Below are 13,556 nucleotides of genomic sequence, written 5' to 3' on the forward strand. Positions count from 1 at the left end.
CGGCAGCAGCAACACCGCCCGGCCGGCCCAGCCAAGCCGTAGCGCCGAGCCGGGCCATCCACCCCTATCGGCAACCATGAGCGGGCCGAGCCTGCCTGGCCCCGCCCCGAGCCAGTAAAGCCCGCTATGCCGTGATCCTGTTGCTAATTGGCCAATTTGTGAAAGCTGCGCACGGATTCTCGCTACGAACGAAAGTGTGGCTAATATTCGGGGTGCGGCTTATCTATTGACAAAGACAGCAACATTGTCGAGGCACCGGGGGTGCGGCTTATAATCCGTGCGGCTTGTATTCGTGAAACTACTGTACCTTAAACATCCCAGACCTAGAGTAAACTAGCCAGTAGGGTCACGCAGCAGATGGCCTGCTCTTTTCTAGAGCTACTGATCTGAAAAGTATGTCCTTGAATAACTTGTATTTTCAGCTATCCTGCACAATATCACAGGCACAAAATAGCAAAAGCCAAGAAAACAGGGGATGGAGGTTAATTGGGAAAAAGAATAAATTTCATCTTGCATTTCTTTGTACATGCTTAAGCCTCATATTAGTACTGAACCACACACATGCATGTGTGAATAAACCAAACTGTGAGAGAGAGCGAGCATATGTGATGGAAGATGTGGGATGTGAAAACCCGAAGAGTTTTAATGAAGCCCTTTCTACATTAGATCAAACAATCAGGCATCATTAACTCTTTAATAAGTGATCATCAATTCAGAGTTTGTATCTGTAACTACCTTATATAGCAACTGAAATACATATGTTGTGCAATACATAAGAATAAATTAAACTTTTTATTTTCCACAAATAAAACCGCAAATTTAACTGTTCCACATCTCATAAGACATCTCGAGTAATATTATTTTGAAGAGTTTTAAAAGTCTGCTGCATTTAAAATTTCTGCTATGTTTCAACTTGTTCCAAGCTTACTGATGCTGGGTCTTTCAGCAAAGTAAACTTGATCCATTGCAGCAGACATGTGATCTAGCATACAACCTTTACAGCAGGGACAGACTTACATAACAACTTTTTAAACCAACTTCAACTAGTAGAGTAAATTCTACCAGATCAACACATTCCACATTGCTATGGTAACTTGGGGATGGAACAAAAAGCCTCAAATTAATTCATTTAATCAGGCACCAAACTACAAGCACTTGACCTACCAATCTTGCCTTGCAACTCAAATGTCTCTTTTGCCCTCTCCCAGATGTTCTTAAACAATGAGACCTGAAGAATTTTCCAAATTGATATATTCTGAAGACTTCAGACCCTCATCAGATGAAAAGTAAACTTAGTTTAGTAAGCTGTCAGAACAATATGCTTACCAATTACCTAGAACACACATTCAGTACTTGTCCATGATGGGCAATCCAAGTCAGACTGAAAACAGGTGATCAGTACACTTACCTATTTCATATTAAGAGAAAGTTATAAAAAGTCATAGGAAGCATATGAGGGTAAACTCCTAAAGACGGTTAGAGAAAACTAACCTATGCTTGCTGGCCAAGAATGGAAAAAAACCCCAAACAAACCAACAAAATCCCACAAACCAACCACAACAAAAAACCCAACCACCAGATATGTAAAACAAATATTTTGCAGATTCATTGCAATAAAAAAGTATTATTCACTCCCATGACAGGCACACTGCAGAAACTCATTAGAAAGATGAAACTGTAAGTAGAAAATAGATAAGATCATGCACCCTAGCACAGAAATAACACACTCATAGAACTGGGTTATGATACAGATGCACCTGGCCTGATCTCCTGGAGAGCTATACCAAAACCAGGCTGCTTTTGGAGAGAGGCTTATTGCATACACACTCTCAGACAGCATTCAAATTAATTGAGTGAAAGTACAAAGCCATTTGGATGCCGCTGCAGTGAACATTAAAGTGCAGAGGGGTGTGACCTTAGGAAAAGCATCAAACCCAACCCGAACCCCTACAGATGTGCAAGGAGTAGCTCAAGCTGCAGTGCTCTTGAGCAAGCAGACCTTCCCAAAACAAAACAGCTAAGGGCAAAGCATGGCATGGAGACATGGAGATATACTTCTTCCAGCTCATGACCCCAGCTGGCTTTAGAAGAAATGAGAAAGCATCACCAGCATCAAATTAACTCCATATACTTGATGCTGCAGGACTGCATTGTCCAAAATGTATCCATTAACTTGCACCACAAGGATTATTCCATCCATCGCAGTAACCCAGCTTTCTGTTAAATGCCAACATCAAGCAAAATTATATCAATTTAGTCCTTAAATGGTTGCCCTTGCTGAAGGACTACTTAAAGTGTATGGATAATACGTCTTTATTTTCAAGTACTGTATTGCCTCAGTTTTTTCATATTTAAATTTCAGTAAGTTCTCATTTGCCCACTTTCTACATTTACCTTAGGACAGTAGTAAATTTCCCAGTTAAAACTTGCAGTTTCTAGACAATTAATAAAAATAACTAGCAACTGGAGACCAAAGCATTTCTCCTGTAAGAAAAGTCTGAGAGAGATGAAGCTGTTGAACCTGGAGAGAAGGCTCAGGGTGAGTGTCATGATGTGTATAAATAATTGAAGGGAGGGCACAAAGAGGACAGAGTCAGGCTTTTCTCAGTGGTGACCTGTGACAGACCACAGACAGTGTGCACAAACTGAAACACAGGAGGTTCCTTTGGAATATCAGGAAATGTTTACACTATAAGGGTGACTGAGCATTACCCAGAGGGGTTATGGAGTCTCTGTCCCTGGAGATAGTTAAAAGACCATCTGGTCATGATCCTGGGAAACCATCTGTAGGTCACAGTAGTTCTGCTTGAGCAGGAGGTTGGACCGGATGATCATTGGAGGTCCATTCCCACCTCAGCCATGCTGTGATTCTGAGATTATTTTTGCCATGGCTTCTCTTATGCCAAAAGTTTTTTTCAAATGACAAAACAGCTCATACCTTTCTCTCTCTTCTAACATCAAACAAGATGAAAAATTACTTGTTATATAAATATTAAATTCTTATTCTGTGACTTTTTATGTAACAGTATTTCCTTCAATTCAACAACAAAGTAATCAGCTGCATCACTATCATGCAGAGTTATATTGCAGGAAGGGAGGAAGAGAATTCCCTCTACCCTACAGTGCACTAGAAGAAGAAGTTCACTATTTCTCCAAAGTTTTTTCAACTTGGTCTGTCTTAAAAAAAAAAAAAATTACAGTTCTTTTAACTATTTATCCAACACAATCAAACTTAGTGGCATGTCTCAGGCATTCACAAAAAATAAAAATACAAGGCCTACAGCCTTTACTAAATTAGTCAATGTTTTACCCTGTGCTAGAGTAGATTTCAACTCAGTTTCTCAAACCTGCAACTTCACAATACACTAGAAAACAACACCGTGATGACAAGGAGTTGTCAGTTGGAAATCAGCAGTATAAGGTTTCAGGACTTACCCTTTCCTTAAAAGAGAGGCTCCTCATGCTGTATTTTAAAGAGCACTATAGATATAAGTAACCTAACTCATTTTTTGTAAAAAAATCTTTATTTAGTTGGGAAGTGTAAGAACATCCTGAAAAAGATTTTTTCTCATATTTTCATTAATTTTGTGTTTACAGAAGATAGAAGTCCAATATTTACAAAGTCTCAATTAACAGAGATGGACTGCACACAGATCAGCTTCCAATATAGCTGATAAAATATCTACTTGATAATAACTTGCTTGCAAATACTAGACAGACCTTTTTTATCAGGTAATGAAATGCATGCAAAATTTTCATCAAACATTCTCTCAGATGGACAGAGATTATGAGTCATGTCTTCAGTTAAGAAAAAGGTAATTCTCAGAGAAAAAAAAGCTACAGGAAATTTGATATAAAGAATTGAAATTACATATGGGAGAACTTAGAAAAGTTGTAAATGGTTGGTTCTGAAATGCAAAGCTCTAGCTCAACAGTCTAATTTCCTTCTTTCCACCTATCCAAAACCCAAAAAATCCCTCTTCTTTCCTTAACAGCAAAACCATTTGAAGGAAGGCGTACTGCTTCAGCACAAATCCAGGTTGTTTTGCTGAAGCTTTCAGTCACAGGATGGTTAAACTCACACATAACTGAACTAGCTACAGTGCCTATATAGAGAAGTTCACTTCTGCTTTCGAAAGCATCTAAAAGTAACAGGAACTCTGGCACAGGAACAGAATAGAAGTCAGGACAAAAGCAATTAAATTCCCCATCTCATAGCTCTGAGGATCCTAAAAGAACTACAACATGCACTAAGTTATGACAGGGGAAGATACAATTTAGTCATCCTAGTTACTCACTAGGAAGTGGATAACTTGATATATACCTGCCTAGTAACAGAGCTTTCTACTCTATCCTCCTTTGTCCATAACCGTCAACTTATCATGCTGCCTTACTTGTTACTTCTTTGTGTAGTTACATGGTGACTAATCTGTCTCCTGAACAATCTATTATTTAATTCCAAATCAGCCCAACACAGTCATTGGCCAAAGTTTAAACTCATCCATCAGAACAGCTTCCAGCAGACCCAGTTCTAGTCATTTGACAAGCCCAACAGTTGCGACAGCCTTAAGCAGCTTGTAAGCTATAAAATGCATGTCACTGCAAACCTGGCAGAAACACCAGTGTCAGTAAAATGGAGTGGGTTTAAAGCAGTCACAACAGGAAAAGTTCACCTCTGGCTTCTCTATCAGTAAAGCCAACATCAGAGCACCACCAAGCCTCTCAGGTTTCCTCCAGGCATCGCTCTTTTCTGGCAGGTTTGAAGCAAACTCTGCTTCCTTTTCTTTCAGCATTAGGTACAAACCTCAACTCTTTCAAATGCTTTCTGTACTTCATTAAAAGTGACTACAATCAGCCTTTCCAATCTACTTATCACCAAAAGCTTTGATTACCTATTTATCTGCACCTTTCCATCCCATCCCTTTCTCAGGGGAGCACGTATTCCAAATCAGGTAGTAAAATCACTCTTACAAGTTGCCAGTCTACCTCCCGTTATCAGCAGATACAGCCAATGGGACTAGGTATTTTTTCTTGCTTTCATAAAGTAACAAGCCAAAAACTTGTGCTGACAAGACCAAAACACCTAACAAGTAGTCATTAGAACAAAAATTAGTTGCCATCTTCTCAATTTCCTGTCTTATTTAGACTGCTATTTAAGATGAGGTATAATGAACTGTTTGGAAGTAGCCCTGTTCTGCTGTATTTTCATTCAGAACAAAAATCTGGTGAAACACCAGTTATGGCAAAGCCCCACACAAAATTATAATGTTTGTGATTCAGGACTGAGAAGAGCTGTTACCAAGACACTCCCCTCTCACAAAAGTAGCATCTGTATAGACTTGGCTTTTCCCAGTAGAATCCATCTGAATTTCAAAGGCTACAAGCCTTTGTATTCTATGTAAAAGGAGCAACGCATTACAATATTCCACACCACTCCCCCCTCAAAAAACCCAAAGGAAAATGAAAAACACCCCAAGTCATACACAAAGCCAGGAGCTTACTGTAAAGAAGCAGCAATACTTTGTGCTACAGATGAGTTTAATATAATTGGAAGTAAACCCTCAGAAAGTTGCAAACAATTTTATTATGGCAATAACTAGAAAAAAAAAATTATCTCCTGAAAGCAACTAATGTAACGTAAGTGCTCAAACCCCTTATGATTTTCATTAAAGCTATTTCAAATTCTGGGAATGTTGTGCTTTTGTAGCAATAAAGAAAAAAATAAATGGTAGATTTTAAGAATAACACTAGTCCTACCAGTATAAGATGCATTCCTTCAGGAAGAACATTCATCAAACATAGCAACCAAAGGATATGATATCAATCAAATTAAAAAGAAGTTTTCTTCACCCACTATGCACAAGCTTGAATTATGGTCATGCATATATTAAACATATTTGTGGTCCAGGAACACAGATGAGACATTTGAGCCATAGTTTTATTTCTAAATTTTGAGTGTCTCAACTTGTGCTGTACCTTCTTAAGCAAAATGATAGAAACAATGAACTTATATTTAATATGTAGGTGCTAACTAAAGCCTTGTAAAAGATCTGGAATACAGTAAGACGGAGGGACTTCCAAACCATACTGCTCACATGAGTAGCAGTAGAAAAGCGGTATCAAAATGCTCAAGCAGATATAAAGCTACTGCTAGTGAAACCAACGGAAGAAGCTCTCAGCAGTTTAGGAACATCTAGCTGAGATATGGGACATGAAGGATGACTCTGCACTGGGCACCTAAAGAAATAATGTTACCTCCTTCACAGCCTGAATTTGCTTCAAACTAGAAAAGCAAAGTTGGTAGACACAAGATAAATTTCCACATTTTTCATTACAATATATCTTAATCTCAGTTCGTAGATGTGATGTTGCTGCTGCTGGAAAAAGGAAGGGTGTTTTTGCAAAGAAGTAAGAAATCCCAGTCATCTGACTGTCATTTGCTGTTGCAACCAAGCGCTCTGAAGCATGGTTCAAAGACAAAACAGCTTCTCAGTCACTCGCTGACCACATGACGCTGGTTGTCTAAATCCGATGACACTTCAGCAAAATCTTTTTGTAACAGTCTTTGAAGACGAAGAGGAGAAATAAAACCACACCAAAATAAATTCCAGCATGCATTCAGAGTTTAGACTGGCACTTCTCAGAGTCCTTTTAGGCAATGAACACTTGTACTGAAATTCTCCCATTCTGTACAGCACGTAAAGTATGAAAGCTTTCTATTGCTCAGTGGAAATCCTCAGGTAGCATTCCAAACATACTTCACATTCAATAAGAATTGCCAGTCATACTTTTTTTGATCCACTCCAATTATGAAAAACCTCAGAAGAAAGCCAGAGAAATTAATCTAACTTGGAGGCTGGGAGGAACATGTACAAAGCTAGGACTGAGAAGAAATTTTGACTTCAGAAATCAATAGAGATATTTTTTAAATGATGTTATGAATCTTTTTTCACTGAAGCATAAAATTCACATGACCTTGAAATGGCAATCATGCCAACCTGCACAACTTTCTACAGTAGTTTCTATTAAGAAAACTAGTAGTTTATTCTCAAATACCTTTGGGCATGTTAAAGAGAAGATACATGCACAACTCTCTCATAAAGGCAGGTACAACAAACTGGTTCTCTCAACAAAACTGGACATTTTGGCTAACTTAAGAAACTGTTCAGACTTATTCTTGGCTCTGAAGATAAAGATCACATGTATAGCTCAGTTACCTACCTAAATGAAGTAATACCAGATGCTTAGGAAAACAGCAAGGGAACTCTTCAAAAGACCATGATTTTCAGCCCATCAGAGTCTTCTGCAATCTACTTCTTAGTATTTGGAAAATGACCTAACTATGGAGCCCGGAGACTATGAGCTCTTGTTCAATCAGAATCAATCTGAACAGCACTGTCACAATTGCCAGCTCAATGCTAGACTCCAGACTGCAAGAAAGTCTGGATGGCAGTAAGTTAAAAAGCTACCTGAGCTATATAAAAATATTTTTTCATTGTTCTATATCTGTCATCTTTCAATGTCACTTGATGCGAAGTGCCTTTTGAATCCCTGTTGAAACAAAAACACCTTTGAAATCCACTCTCTAACCTATTGTAGATACCAGATTCCAAGACACACCTTTAGCATAAGGTCTAGCATGATATTTAATTTTAGCACTTCAGTATTATTAAACTTGTCCAAACTAAGTGTTAGTCCCCCCTTCTCTCTCTCCCCACTGCTCCAGCCTCCTCCCTCCTTTTTTTAATAAGGACATCCCACAGGCATCTATCAATTAGTAAGTCAGCAAAATAATAATTAAGATGTTCTTACGTAAGTGTACATTTGTCTAAATCTGAAAGAGGTCATTTTTTGCATGCATAGCAACACAGCTACACAGCCTGCTGTTTTTTCTTATTCTGGAGTATGCGCAGTATCAATAACTGGAAAAAGTCTATTATGTTAACAAAAAAAGGAATATTTAATCAATCAGATTAATTGACTGGAATCCCCAAGGAAGTAGCTTGGGGATGAAACAGAAATTTATATCAGTTCAAAGCCCTGAAGCACAAGTTTTTCCAACATTCACTAATCATATAATGAAGAAGACCACACTGAAGATCTCAGCTAGACAAAGAGAAGTATGAAATTCTAATTATTTATAAACAAGACAAACAGAACATAAACAACACAGCAGGAATTTTTTTAAAAGCCATAGATTTTTTTGAAAGATCTTGAAATGCACTAACAACTTGAAGTTTAGCTATCTGTATTATCCCAGCCATCCAGATGCTACTAGTTATTTCCAAATTTAAAGCGTAACTTCATGTCTTCGCAACATCAGAAACTCTTAAAAGAAACAAAAATAAAGAACTATTCACAAAATGCCTTTAGGTATCTTGGTAAACACATAATTAAGTCTTTCACCTGTCTGCTACCCACAATTCCTTTCAATATCTTCCCACGAGTTCACTAAGTCCTCAAAAGTCGGTGGCTGGTCAGCTTCTCTTTCCCAAAGCCGCTTCCACAGGCCACCTCCTTTGTAGGACCCTTCTTGTCTTGACAGCAACACTGACAAGACACACAAGCGATTTTATTCTAAGCCATATGCACTACTTTTAAAACTCAAAAGTTTCTAAGGCCAGCTACGTGACAACTGTCCCAATACCTGCACTTCTTTTGCTCCCTGAACTATAACAACCCAGTATATTTACTGCTCCCCACCTCCTTGGCTAGACAAAGATTACAGACACCTGGTAAATACGGTAATTATAGGAAGCATTGTATTAATTGTGCAAGACCTGTGAAGCTCAGGCCCATCTTTAGATGCAACAGCAGAAATAACACCCTGGCTCGTTATACCAAATTTCTGACAGTGTTTAGACTTTAAACGTGGCACTCACGGCTTAACACCCCACTCTCTCCTAGCACCGTACGACTTATCTCTTGGCAGTGAACACTAAAGACGCTGCTGAAATCATTTCTTCCACATTAGGCAAACGCCCTTGAGATTCACAGGGATACCAAAGCTCGATCAAACTACGCCTGTGGGACCAGGGTAACACCAGTTCTGGCAGCCCACCTCCTCAGCCCCCGGTTGCCCCCCTCCCACAGCCTCCAAGTCCCGTGCAGGTTAGAGAGAGCAAGGAATGACTGGAACAAGGAGCGATGCCACACGCCCTTCCCGGCCGCCCAGCGGCACCGAGAGCCATCCCCGCCCAGCCCCGCGCTCCCCGCTCCCGGAGCGCCCCCGGCCCCGAGCCACGGTCACTTACTGAGTTGCCCGGCCCCAGGCTCCCTGCCGCCGGCTCCCCCGAGCCCGCTGCTGCCGCCCAGGCTGCCCAGGGCCCCACCGGCGGGCGGCGTGCCGCTCTGCCGCTCGAAGTTGCCCGGGTTGGAGAAGAAATCGCGGAGCCGGGGCAGCTCCCGGCCGCTCTCCAGCAGCTCCGTGTGCAGCTCCAGCGCCGTCAGCAGGAACTGGTCCCGCAGCAGCTGCGCCGCTATCGCGTCCATCGGCACCCGCGGCAGCTCCCCTGCTCCCGCGGAGGCATCGCCCGGCGCCGCCGCTCGCAGACCCGGCAGCTCCTCGGGGCTCCCCGCCGCCGGCTGGGGCTGCTGCTGCGGGTACGCCGGCCCGCCTGGCTCGGTGCTGCTGCTGCTGCCGCCGCCGCCGGGCCGGGGCTCCTCGGCCTCATCCTCCTCCGAGTCGCTGAGGAAGGGGTTCACACTGCCGCCCCCGCCGGCCGCCGCCGCCGCCATCTTACAGCCCGGCGCGGCGCGACCGCTGCCGGGGCGCTACCGCAGCAAAGCCTGCGCGGAGACGTCGGCCCAGACACGGCTCCTGGTGGGGCCGGGGCCCGAGCCGCTGCCAGGCCCCTGCGATGGTGTTGATGATGTTAACGATGCTGCTGCTGTTGCTGCGGGCGCTGCCGCCACCTGCGGCCACAGCGCCTCCCCGCCGCCGCCTCCTCGGCGGCCTCCCACCCGCCCTGCTGCCGCTTCCGGATCCCCGCTCGCGCGAGAGTTCCCGCGGCCAACCGCGAGCGGCGCCCCGGCACGCAGCCCCGCCCCCTCCGTGCAGGGCGGGGCACATGTGACGGGAACGACGCTAAGGGGCGTGGTCACACTCAAGGGGCGTGGCTTTGGGGCACGCCCACTGGGGCGGAAGGGGGAGGGATTTTGTGACGCAATGCGCGGGGCGGGCCCGGGGCGGGCGGAAGCGGAAGTGGCCGTGGGTCGCGGCGGGGGAAGAGGGGTGAGTTCTGGCGCGTGGGCGCCGAGTGCTTCCCGCGGGGAGAGGGCGGTGGATCCTGAGGCTGCGGCCCCGGGAAGGGGGGTGGGCACGGGCTGCGCCTCCCCGCTTCCGCGAAGCTTGCTCCGCTCTGCAGTCTCCACGGCGATCGCCCAGCCCGTGAAGCTTCAGGGCGCTGCTGGGACGGGAGGGACACGGGGCTCGACTTTTCCTCAGGGTTGCGTTGACTGGGCCAGGGTAAGGCTGCCCGGGGAAAGCAGCGCCCTACGAGGGCCCCCGGACAAACGGACATTGGACTGCCAAAGGAGTGGTGGAGTCACTGTCCCTGGAGGTGTTTAAGGAAAGACTGGACACAGCACTCGGTGCCATAGTCTAGGTGTCATGGGGGTGTTCATGGGCGGAGCTCGATGTCATCATCTCACAAGCCTTTTCCAACCAAGGTGGTTCTGTAACTCTGCGTTCGCAGTGGGTGTGTGAGCCGTCTCCCAGCATCAGGTGTTGCAATTAGGGAGGGCACAAGCATAGGTGGATACTAAGTTGATGGCCTCTGGAAGAAGAGTCAGGCAGGTCAGGAGGACTACAGGGATGTTGTCAGGTTATGCTGTGAGAAAACTAGAAGGGCCAAAACCCAACTGTAACTTAATCTGACTACTGCTGTAAAAGACAACAAATGTATTTGCAGATACAGCAGCAGCAAAACGAGAGCTAAAGAAAGTGTTCATCCTTTATGGAATGCAAGAGGAAACAGTGGTTAAGGGTGAGGAAAAGGCTGTGGTACAAAATGCCTTCTTTTTCTCACTCTATAATGACAAAACCAGGTACCCTCATGATGTACAGCCCCTGAACCAGGTGAAGGGAACAGGGAGTAGAATGATACTCCTGTTGGGTTGGAGGGCTCATCTGCTAGAGGGTGAGCAAGTTCTGCAGAGGGATCTGGACAAGTTGTGCCAGGCAGAGCTACAGACTGTGAGAAAACTCTGGAAGCTGGCCCAGTCGAAAAGGACCTGGGAATGCTGATTGACACTTCGCTGAAGATGAGCTAGAAATGTGCTCAGGTGGCCAAGAAGGCCAATGACATCCTGGCCTGTATCAGGAATAGTGTGGCCAGCAGGAGCAGGGCAGTGATTGTCCCCGTGTACTCAGCACTGGTGAGGCTGCACTTTGAATTCTGTATTCCATTTTGGGCTGCTCACTACAAGGAGGATATTGAGGTGGTGGAGCATGTCCAGGGAAGGGCAGTGGAGCTAGGGAAGGGTTCGGAGCACAAGTCTGATGAGGAATGGCAGAGGATGCTGGGTGGTTTAGCTTGGAGAAAAGGAAGTATAGTGTGGACCATCCTGTTCTCTAAAACCTCTGAAAGGAGGCTAGGTGGAGGTTGGCCTCTTCTCCCAGGTAACAAGTGATAGGAGGGAAAGAAATGACCTCAAGTTGTGCCATTCAATTTTTTCCTTATATGTTTAAGATTGAATATTAGTAAAAATTTATTCATTGGAAGGGTAGTTAGGCATTGGAACAGGCTGCCTAGGAATGTGGTGGGATCACCATCCCTAGAAATAATCAAAAGACTTGGGAATGTGTTTTAGCAGTGGACTTGGCAGTGCTGGGTCACTGGCTGGAGTAATGATCTTCAAGGTCTGAGTCCATGAAGTTGTTCTTCTGCAAGTGTTAAAGAGTTATTGCTTTTAAAAAGATGATATGAAGTGCTTACTTTGTGTGTTACCTGGCAAAGAGCTTGAAGCTGGAGTGTAGCAGCAGGTAGTTGTGTGCTACTGAAGGAAGTCCAGCTTACTGGAAGCTATGCAAAAGAGGGCCAGCATTAGTTTCTGTTTAGTTTCTTTGAAAATGTTGTTCCATTCCCACCAATGGAAGTTCTGTGTAAAGCTGCTCCACTGGGACCTGTGTATTGGGGCTGAACTCTTGGTAATAGAACAATGTGAATGTTTAGCAGTGATATGGAGATCTAAAAACTCACTCCGAAGTCTTCCATTCACATGGTGGTGTGCTGTAAAAGACTGTGCTTTCCAGTTTTGGATTTGCATAACTTTTCCATAATTTTTTTACTCAGTTCAGTGTTTTGTCCTATAATAAACTTTGGATTTTATTACTGATGTACTGTTTTATGTTGTTGACACAAAAAAGAGTAAGTGGCAGAGCAGGAACTGGTTGTAGCATGAAGTAAAATAGCAGTGTGTTGAAATTGCTTTAAAATTCCAGTGGGATCACAATAAAAATAGGGACAAAAACATATTACTGTTGCTGCTCCGGTGGAATTGAGAACCTTTAAAGAAACCTGCTTTTTTCTTTCCTTTCTGGAGAGTTAGAGCGTGTACAGAGTGAAATTTGTTGAAAGCTGGGTCTGGTGCTTTGCCTTTTTTGGGAAAGAAGGAAAACCCTGCTGGGGTCCTGCAGCGGCCTCTGGTGGCAATCCGCGGGGTTTGCGGCGCTTGGGAAGGGGCTGCGAACACTCGCATCTGCCTTTCTCTTCAGACTCATTTCTGCCACTTCTCTGTGCTGTGCCAGTAAGGACGAACTTTTTCCACTCTTCCGCGCCGAAAATCAATGTGAAAGCATTCCACTGTCTCAGTGCTTTGGGAGAGGTTTGTTTGGATTGTAAAACTAAAGTAAATATTCACAGATGTCACTCAGTTGTTCCAAAATAATTTATGGATGGCTGGGAAAAAGCTAACTTTGCTGAAATGTATATTCCAGGACTGAAGAGTGTAGGCAGAAAAATATACTTGTAAAAATATGCTTAAAACAGCTTCTTATTATGTGCCAAAGGGGTATTGTTTTGAGAAATCACAGAGGAAAACCAGATAGTGTAGTGCCTCAGAGGATGTATGAGGCAGAAAAAGCTGCATGAGTTCTGGAAATGGAGCATTATCTAGGTCTACTTGAGGCAGACAGCTGCAAGTTAATTATTCAGTAGTCATTCTGAGAGAGGCAGATTTTTCATCAAGCTGCTTTGTCTCTGACTGGAGTTGCTGTTTTCTTCTAACTTTTAAAGGATTTGAGTTCCATGTCTGAAGAGCAACATGTCTAAATACATCTCGGAAAGCTAAGAGTCTAAAATACATGCACTTGTACAAAAATATCTAAAGAGTTTTTTTTGGTGTAAACATATTTTTTTTTCAGTCTATGCATGTTTTGTTTCACAAACTTCTAAATTTATAGTGTTTGAGATGGAAAATGAGTAAAAGAAAAACCCTGACTTTGCTTTTACTGAGTTGATTTTGGTAGGAGTGTTAAATCTTGAGCTAATGCCTGAGAATTTAATGAACTGAAACCAATGACCAGTTTCAGGTTCTCTCTGTTGTGTGGTCAG

General features: G+C 43.6%; 2 protein-coding genes across 4 annotated transcripts in view; one reads left to right on the forward strand and one right to left on the reverse strand.

Moving 5' to 3' along the window:
• The window catches only part of RELCH (RAB11 binding and LisH domain, coiled-coil and HEAT repeat containing), an 81,280-nt gene extending 71,332 nt beyond the window's left edge, over positions 1–9,948 (reverse strand). For all 3 annotated transcript variants that reach the window (XM_033059221.2, XM_033059227.1, XM_033059213.1), the window contains exon 1: positions 9,255–9,948. In XM_033059221.2, coding sequence (XP_032915112.1) covers positions 9,255–9,738 — 484 coding nt within the window. In that variant the 5' untranslated portion in view covers positions 9,739–9,948. The remainder of the gene's footprint in view (positions 1–9,254) is intronic.
• Positions 9,949–10,184: 236 nt separating this feature from the next.
• The window catches only part of PIGN (phosphatidylinositol glycan anchor biosynthesis class N), a 102,025-nt gene continuing 98,653 nt past the window's right edge, over positions 10,185–13,556 (forward strand). Inside the window, exon 1 of the mRNA XM_033065539.1 lies at positions 10,185–10,234. The gene's annotated coding sequence lies outside the window, so the exon portion shown is untranslated. The remainder of the gene's footprint in view (positions 10,235–13,556) is intronic.

This window comes from Catharus ustulatus, chromosome 1 (genome assembly GCF_009819885.2).
Source record: "Catharus ustulatus isolate bCatUst1 chromosome 1, bCatUst1.pri.v2, whole genome shotgun sequence".
NCBI classification, from domain to species: Eukaryota; Metazoa; Chordata; class Aves; order Passeriformes; family Turdidae; genus Catharus; species Catharus ustulatus.